The sequence below is a fragment of the Dendroctonus ponderosae genome, unplaced genomic scaffold, assembly GCF_020466585.1.
Source record: "Dendroctonus ponderosae isolate FM_Combo_2020 unplaced genomic scaffold, Dpon_F_20191213v2 Dpon_F_20191213_7, whole genome shotgun sequence".
Classification (NCBI taxonomy): domain Eukaryota; kingdom Metazoa; phylum Arthropoda; class Insecta; order Coleoptera; family Curculionidae; genus Dendroctonus; species Dendroctonus ponderosae.
In genome coordinates, this window is record NW_026018916.1 from 1,450,755 (window position 1) to 1,459,748 (window position 8,994).

General features: G+C 38.9%; 2 protein-coding genes across 3 annotated transcripts in view; one reads left to right on the top strand and one right to left on the bottom strand.

Moving 5' to 3' along the window:
- Positions 1 to 1,413: 1,413 nt before the first annotated feature.
- On the bottom strand, positions 1,414 to 4,161 carry LOC109540235 (dynein regulatory complex subunit 4). Its single transcript, XM_019908522.2, has 10 exons — positions 3,946 to 4,161; positions 3,850 to 3,886; positions 3,605 to 3,794; positions 3,137 to 3,398; positions 2,961 to 3,079; positions 2,766 to 2,907; positions 2,530 to 2,697; positions 2,385 to 2,471; positions 2,126 to 2,326; positions 1,414 to 1,791 (listed from the first exon to the last, which is right to left on the bottom strand). The coding sequence occupies exons 1-10, from the start codon at positions 3,946 to 3,948 to the stop codon at positions 1,573 to 1,575; spliced, it is 1,428 nt and encodes a 475-aa protein (XP_019764081.2). The 5' UTR covers positions 3,949 to 4,161; the 3' UTR covers positions 1,414 to 1,572.
- A 2,811-nt stretch (positions 4,162 to 6,972) lies between these two features.
- LOC109540217 (aquaporin AQPAe.a) overlaps positions 6,973 to 8,994 on the top strand; it is an 11,198-nt gene continuing 9,176 nt past the window's right edge. The window contains exon 1 of one of the 2 annotated variants that reach the window (XM_019908484.2): positions 6,973 to 7,252. The gene's annotated coding sequence lies outside the window, so the exon portion shown is untranslated. The remainder of the gene's footprint in view (positions 7,253 to 8,994) is intronic. The other variant, XM_019908483.2, reaches the window with a different exon arrangement.

An 8,994-nucleotide genomic window follows, 5' to 3' on the forward strand; every position in this document is an offset into this window, starting at 1 on the left:
CTCCCAAGCTCGAGAAAAGTTTCCATTCCATTGAAAAAACACCAGACTAGTGAAGTGGTGAATCCCACGATTCTCCTTTGAACCGATTTTTTAACAATCAAGTCGGCTCCTGCTGGCCTTGCGATCAAAGGCCCACATGGCCTTTGTGACCGATTAATGCCCCAATTCAATCAAGCAATAAAATATTGTTTTATTATAATAAATCTTTGAGGATTTATGGTCTGCTCACCATCTGCTCATCTCAGTTTACTTTCAGATTTTCCGGTAATAACTCCAATAAAGCCAACCAGCTTTATAACGGCCCATAAACGTGAAACTCACAATTTATAACGTTCGCAATTAGTGCGAGATTTTTTTATGGTAGCATGTGCGAATTTGCCCAGCAAATATTGAATTTTCGTTTTTTTGGTTGAGTAAAGTCTCATGGATCTCGGGTATAAAAAGTATATTCTTTGAGTGACCAATCACTTATTTTGAGTGACCAGCCCGGTGGGTTTTTCTTTGTCAGAATTTCCTGCAAAGAAAGGATCTTGGGGTTCATTAAGGGGCGAAGTCCTGCTTGGATATCAGCGCTCTTCATTAGGTTTGCTAAAAGAACTCACTGGTATTTTCGTGCTAAAAGTTTAGGAGAGTAAATCAATAATTAATAAGGCCAGGAAGATTAACAATGAGCTCACAAAATTACTCAAGTCAACTCCACAGCGGCCAAAGGGAACAAAAACGGAGATTAAAAATGAAATCGCAAATTGGGAGAAACAGACTAGAAGGAACAAGATTAGCAATGAGTTAAAAAAGTTTCGCAAGTAAAAACCTACGCAAAGAACTGATATAAAAGAAAGAAGAAAGGGAATAGAAGAAGTGCAACACCAAGAGATTTACTCGAGTAAAAATCCGCTAAATCCAAATTCACAACTCGTAAGAAGGAAAAGTGAAGAGTGAAAGGAACTAGAGGATTGAACGAAAAAATCCCTCAAGAAAAAACCATACAATCACCGCCATTAAGCGAAGAGAAAGAAAAGAAAAAAATGGAGAAGGTGGACAATGCGAAAAACGTGAACTCACAATTAATTCGCGAATTCACGTAAAAATTCACGCAATTAAAGCCGCAAATCGAAACTGAAAAGAAGAAAGAAGGAGTGCACGCGACGATGGAAGGAAGAGAAAAAACCCACACAAATAAATCGATTAAAAATCGAAATAGAAGAAGCAAATTGAAACCACAACTCACAAGAAATAAATCACGAAACTATTGGAAGAAGTGAACAGTGAAAGGAACAAGAAAATTTCTCAATATTTGCCCAGCAAATATTGAATTTTCGTTTTTTTGGTTGAGTAAAGTCTCATAGATCTCGGCTATAAAAAGTATATTCTTTGAGTAAACTCGGAATAGAAGAAGTAAATTAAAACCACAACTCACAAGAAAGAAATCACGAAATTATTGGAAGAAGTGAACAGTGAAAGGAACAAAAAAATGTCTCAATATTTGCCCAGCAAATATTGAATTTTCGTTTTTTTGGTTGAGTAAAGTCTCATGGATCTCGGGTATAAAAAGTATATTCTTTGAGTAACCAATCACTTGTTTTGAGTGACCAGCCCGGCGGGTCCTCTGGCCAGTCCGGCCTGTCCTTGTGGGATCATCCTCAAAGGCGTGAATCCCAGCTCGGACTTCGGTATTCCATACAGTTTGAGTTTCTCCTCAAAAGTGGCCAGAAGATCGTCGTGCGCCTTACAAACCCGCGCCAATTCATACTGCAAGTCGCTTATGGCGGCGTTTTTCTTTGTCAGAATTTCCTGCAAAGAAAGGATCAATTGCAATTAGCTAAAAGCGGCAGGAACCGGCAAATCAGCCAACATCGACGCTAATTATCCGAAAGAATTATCACGCAAATTCCCATAGGAAAATGGGTTAAAGGGCTGGGTTGGATTGAAGGGATGTTCTGGAGGAGAATCGGGTCAATTCTATTTCGGTATCCGGCACTCCGGCCGGTGTTTCATAGCGAAACGGCTTCGGTTCGTTACCTAATTGATTCACACCTTGTTGCAGGCAATTTGCTGTAGGAAAAGGCGAAGCTTTCCAGAAAAACTTTTCGCTTTTTGTCCACTTCCTTTTTGTGCTGCAACTTACCTCCAAGTTCTTATTGGTTCTATCGGGAGATTGTCTCATCACCGAGGTGAGTTCACCAATAACAACGTCCCGGTGCTCAGTGATTTGGCTCAGAGTCTGGATGCGCTTCTGAAGCAGAATGTTCTTCACCCCAGTTTTCTGCTGGACCTCCAGAATGGCTGTGACGAACCGATCGTGCAGCTCATCGCGTTCTTCTTGCAGCTGCAACAACAACTGGTGGTCAAAGAATCCATGAAGAATCAAATCAATCAAATCATACCTTTGCAAACCTCAGCCCTAAGGCGTCGTTAGACCAGCGCAAGTCTTCCAGTTCTTTGGTTGTTTTATTGAGCTTCGCTTTGGTATTCTGAAAGGCAAATTTCCAGAAACCCCGACTATGTTTTTTTTGGCCCAAAACTAGCTACCGCCAACGAGATTTTATCCTTTTCGTAGTTCTGCAGCTGCCTCTTGTACTCCCGCACGTCATCGAGGGCTTGCTTTAAGGGAAGCACCAGCTTTTTGTTTTCCGTGGTCAAATCGGCCACCTGCTTGTTCATGCGCTCGTTCTGCTTCCGCAGAACTTCCATCTGGTCCTGCCAATGCGGAAATTTCACCATCAGGAACGATGAAACTCTCAATTATTTTACCGCACTCAATTTACCTTGAGGCTGCTGATCAAAGCCAGATTGTTCAGCGTGATGTCGTTGTAGTAGTTTTTCATTTCGTTGAACGCTTTGTCGTGGTGTTTTTTCAGCTCGGTGATGTGGTTGTTTTTCCGTTCCTCCACCTCGGAAATTTCCATGCTGGAATCCAGGTGTTTGTTTGCAAGTTTCCCTGCTGTGATCCACTCACTTACTCGTGCTTGGTGTTCAATTGCACCCTCAAATCGTAGAACTTCCTGTCGTATTTCAGCTCTAGCTCTTTGGCCTTTTCCTCAAACTCACTGCGAGCCACGCTGATCTGCTTCTCGTTTTCCTGCAAACCACCAGGCAGAAGCTCTTCCATCATTCCATTCATCCATCTTCCTCATACCATTTTCATGTTTTTGATTTGATCCTCATAGGAATTCCCCTGCTCTCGCAGCTGCATCTTCAAGTTCTTCTTGTCTTTGAGCAGCTCCTTCTCTTGCTCAGTATGCGCATCTTGGGCGTTCTTCAAGGAAACCAGTGCTTCAGCTTTACATTCAGTCAAATTGTTCTGATGCTCGTACTGCAGATGTTTCACTTTTTGCTTGTAGAACTTCAGTTCGTCGTCGTTTTTTTCCGCTGATTCTTCAATTTGTCGGTCCTTGTTTCTGTGCAGTGAAAATTGAGCAAAAGCTGTTAATTTAACAGAAACTTGCGTAAATTTCTACACTTGGTGGGCAAACAGTAGCGCGAAAGTAAGCGGATGGTGGCAGGTTCCTCCGGCGTTGACCGCTAGTATGGGAACCAACCAGAGGATGTCAGCAGCGGTACCGGCAAAGAATTTTAACATTTTTAGCATGCAAGAGTATTTTACCTTAGCTTGGCCCTGGCCTCCTCCAGCTCATTTCTGGTGATTTCCCAAAAAGTGCGCAACTTGTCCCTTTCCATCTGGAAAAAGTTCCGCTCCTCCCTTTCGCGCTCATTTTCCTCTTTGATCCTCAGGCAAAACACTTCCAGTTGTTCTCTGGTCATCTGAGTCGTATCCACGCCATCAATTATGGTTCCTGCAGAATGTTAAATAAATTTCCTTAAGACTTGATGTGAAACAGCTGGTCGCACCCAGTCCGCCCTTTCCTCCGCCTTTCTTCTTGGGGGGCTGAAATTGAGGAGTGCCATTTTAGAGGGATCGAGAGAGAGTTTTAAAAAATCTAATACCATTGTGAGGTGTTTTTAGCGCAAAAACCTTTGCAGGACTAAAGAAGTGACTGAAAAACAACCTGAAAAAAAGGTTTTGTCAATAAGGCTTCTGGGTGTCAATGGGGGGTTGCTAGGCGCTGTAGCTGAGCTTGTTCGATTCTTCATTGGTTCGGACACTTTCAGAGTTTCACTGAAAGCTACTAGATGGAAATGCGAAAAGAGTTTTTAATATGAAGTCGGGAAACTCTCCAAGAACGCCGCATGATCTTGCTTAACCTTGTCCATCACATGCCAGTGGTTTGCTACCTAAGAAATGGTAACGAAAAACCCGATTAAACCAATTAATCATAGCCAAGGTAAGATGATCTAATCAGAGCCATACCTGGGGTTGATGAAAAGTCGTAAATAAATCACACCGTGAGAGTTCAGCTGAATCTTTTCGGACGTTTTGCCAGCATAAGTGGCGAACATCTTCAACCGTGTGCCTCAGGTGGTTTTAGCACAAATCGATAAAGAACTGTTTGCAAATTAATAAATTACTTCATGTCACGTATTATTAGTGGTGACTGATTTATTGGCCGCATTGTTTTAAATGCGGCTTTAATTAGATAAGCAACATGATTTATTGGCTAATCGGCGCCCAAGTCGCATATAAATTGGGTTTTAACGGGTTTGCATAAGAGCTGAATAAGAAATTTTTAGTTTGAGTGAAGAGTGGCCCAGCAAGTCGACGAAGAATATCAGCTATTTATCAGCCATTTTTTGTGTGCTTCATTGACCATTCTTATATCTTTTTTTCTGTTATACTTCAATTTTTCCTGATTTTTCATTTGAGTTTTGTGGAGATTCTTAAGCGGCCGTTTGTTCATTAATTGCTAATCTTCCTTATCCTGTCATAATTCACTTCTGCGTGGTTTTTCTTTTTGATTTGTCGCTTTGATTGATTAATGGTGCCAATTTATTGTCAATATTTCTGTTTCCTTCATTGGCCACTTTGCCCATACTTTTTTGCTCTCTTTCCTTTCAGTTTCGATTTGCGGCTTTAATTGCTTGAGTGTCTTTGCTAATGTTTCTTGCTTAATTTTTCTCGAGAATGATATCCTTGTTTCTTTCACTGTTCACTTCTTCCAATAATTTTGTCTTTTCCTTGTTCTTCTTCCATTCCATTTCTTTCTTCCATAGTCGCAACATTCCGATTCTTGCTTTTTTCTCTCAAATTTCGATTTGCAAATTTAATTGCGTGAATTTTTAAATGAGTATATCTGCAAATTAATTGTGAGTCTTCTAGTTTCTTTCTCTTCGTTTTTTGGCTGTGATTATGATGTTTGCTTGTGTTTTTTCGTTCAAGTATAATCTTCTTGTCCCTTCCACTGTTCACTTCTTCCAATCGTTTTCTTTTTCTTCTCTGGCGTTGTGGTGTTGGATTTTGCGGATTTTTCCTTGATCTAATTTGTCGCCATTTTCCATTGTTTCACTTCTTCTATTCACTTTAGTTTGTGTGACTTTTTCTGTCTCTTTTTGATTGATTCATTCATTTTTTATCTCAGATTTGATTTGCAGCGTGATTGCGTGATTTTTTACATGAGTACCTTTGCAAATTAATTGTGAGTTCGAGTTTTTCGCATTGTTCACTTTCTCCATTTTTTGCTTTTCTTTGTCTTTGTTTAATGGCGTTGATTATATGGACTTTTGCTTGACTAATTCCTTTTGGTTCAGGGGTAATTTTCTTGTTCCTTTCACTGTTCACTTCTTCCAATAATTTCGTGATTTCTTTCTTGTGAGTTGTGGTTTTAATTTACTTCGTCTATTCCGATTTTTAATCGGTTTATTTGTGTGGGTTTTTTCTCTTCCTTCCATCGTCGCGTGCACTCGTTCCTTCTTCTTTTCAGTTTCGATTTGCGGCTTTAATTGCTTGAATTTTTACGTAAATTCGCGAATTAATTGTGAGTTCACGTTTTTCGCATTGTCCACCTTCTCCATTTTTTTCTTTTCTTTCTCTTCGCTTAATGGCGGTGATTGTATGGTTTTTTTCTTGGGGGATTTTTTCGTTCAATCCTCTTGTTCCTTTCACTCTTCACTTTTCCTTCTTACGAGTTGTGAATTTGGATTTCGCGGATTTTTACTCGAGTAAATCTCTTGGTGTTGCACTTCTTCTGCTCCCTTTCTTCTTTCTTTTATATCAGTTCTTTGCGTAAGTTTTTACATGCCAAACTTTGTTAACTCATTACTAATCTTGTTCTTTCTATTCTGTTTCTCCTATTTTGCGATTTCATTATTAATCTCCTTTTCTGTTCCCTTTGGCCGCTGTGGAGTTTACTTGAGTAATTTTGTGAGCCCATTGTTAATCTTCCTGTCCTTATTAATTATTGATTTACTCTCCTAAACTTTTAGCACGAAAATACCAGTGAGTTCTTTTAGCAAACCTAATGAAGAGTGCTGAAATCCAAGCAGGACTTCGCCCCTTAATGGAACCCCAAAGTGTTTAAAATTAATCAATCTTATAGAAGAAGTTCTTATAGAAGCGCAAGCAAATGCACTTTTGACTGCTTCTCCATTGGAGGCCAATTTTTTAGGCGTGAAAACCTTAGGGCTTTGCCCCTTATTTGAGCCCCAAGTTAAGAAGGAAATTTTTTTAAATTCTTGTCTTCTACTGCTGAATTTATAGACTTTTAGAAAAACTCCGGTATAACCGATTTTATTCGGTAGATGCACGCTTCAAGCAGCGCCGGATCTAAACGTGATCTAATAGAATTTGTCTATAATTTATATGCGAGAATAGCCGGAGGCGAATCTTCCATCTTGCTTCGAACTGGTTACAACTAATAAATCGTGAATTGTTAAGGAAGAACGAAAAAAATTAATAATAGAAGTGACTAGAACAGGGCGAGGGCCGTTCACCCGTAATAGAACAACGACGCATGCAAAAGAAGACAGCACTTTTTTGTATTGATTCTTTTTCTGCTAATTTTGGCCAAATATTCACTGTTATCTTTATCTTATCAATGCGAATGAAGCAGCAGAAGTAGATAGTGTTGGGAGCGAAATTAGTGACTTTGAGGCATCAAATTGAAGACTGTCCGCCTGCAGCTCGCCCATTACTCAATTCTTTTTTTAGTGGCAAATGATGAGTTGATCAAACCAACCCCACTATCCTCTCATAATTGGAGGAAGCTTCTTGATGTGATCTCGTAACGAACAGTCTATCTAGAACTTCCACGCTCATTCAAAGTTCCACCATCGACGCTGTGTTTTGTCTATTAACCGTGACTTCTACGCTGTTTAGTTCGAGGTAAAAGCGCGAAAAGTTCACTCTACTGATTAACAGGTGAGTTTCGTGTTTTTTCTTTAAAACCTGTGTTTTTGAGCCGAAAGTTTTAATTTTTTTTTTGAGTTTGAAAAAGTGTTTTTGGTTTCAAATTGAAAAACTGGGGGGATTTTTCTCGATAAATCACCTGAGTGCCACAGGAGTTTTCAAAAACGTGTTTCCGATAAGAATTTGAGTAAAAATTGCAAAGTTTCTTCCAATGCTTGAAAATGGGGCAATTTTAAATCAGCATCTCTCAAAACCTCCCAAAAATTGCAAATCTGGTCAGGCAATTTTCCGCATTTAGTCTCCTTGGTCTCCTTAAACGATTCGACTTAGATTAATGACGCTCTGGGTAAAATTGGCCAATTTCACCGCAAACAATCGAGCCAGAAAATTACCATAAATGTGGGTGTAAAACACCGAAATAAACATGGCCTATGATCTATCCTGACAACGCATATGCATCTTAATTCACGAATAAATTATTCGGATAGTTGATGTCACCAACAACATTATAAATATTAGTTAATCCACGTCGAAAGGTCGCCTCGATTTAGATTTTATTAATATATTTTATTTATGATTGCAGTTGTTATTAGTTTAATGCCACTAACAATATGTATGGACGTTTCGTGCTAATCAAGACCAAGTCCATAAATTCCAAAAACAATGCTTAGAGTAGATAAATGGCAATTAGTGGTGCAAATTAGCGTCGAAGCTCTAATAGGAAGATGGTACTCGAACCGGAATTTCCATAATTGAATTCTACTAGTGGAAGATGATGCTAATCAATGGAGCAAATTGCGTATATTTCACGTGGTGTGATGTTAATCGCACAATTAACTTTTTGAGAATCAGTGCCGGTTTACTAGCTAGAGAAACGTTGTGGAGACTGAAGAGTTTTTCGGGATTTTAACTAGCGCTTTTTTGCTTTTATTAAACAATTAAATGGCACTTTGTAGAATATTTACACTCAACCTTCTACGTGCAGCAATTCTATAAATCCCCAACAATCAAATATTTACACATTTTCCACTGACGAGCGTTTAATCAGTTATTTATCTCAAATGTTACCAATGCAAGTAGAGCTTAATTATCTGGCAAATAAAAAATAATCCCCTTTTGCGTTTGCATGCTTTTGTCATGATTTTTTTCTGCAAGTTGTAGCCCTGTCGTGCAGCATAGTAGAAAAAAAAACAGTCAAATTGAAGAAAAAATTGATTAAATCAGGAATAAAACTGCACAAACGTTAATGGTTCAACTTATAAACGACGATTGCCTTATCAGATGTTGTTAGATCTGGGACATGCGACATAAGGTGGCCTTATTCCATACATCAGAATCTAGATAATAAATTTTAACTAAAAAATATAATCAATCTATCAGCGTCAGAAAAAAAACGAATTTAATTGATTGAGTTAAGGGTCATAAAAAAATTCATAACTTCTAAACTTGTGTGAGTTGGAAGTTGAAGTTCATCTGCAGTGAACACAAATCATTCAGGAAGCTGCGGATCGAATTTCACTGAAATCGAAGAGCGAGTTGATTTCTGCCAATCGATGATATTTGAGACTGCAAGTGAAATCTTCAAAACTTTTACCCGCTTATGAATAAAAATTCATAACTTCCAAACTAGTGGGAGGCGGACGTTGAAATTTCTCCAGAGTGAACACAAATGATTCAGAAACCTACAGGTCAAATTTCATTTAAATCGAAGAGCGAGTTAATTTTTGGCAAACGATGATTTTTGAGGCTGCAAG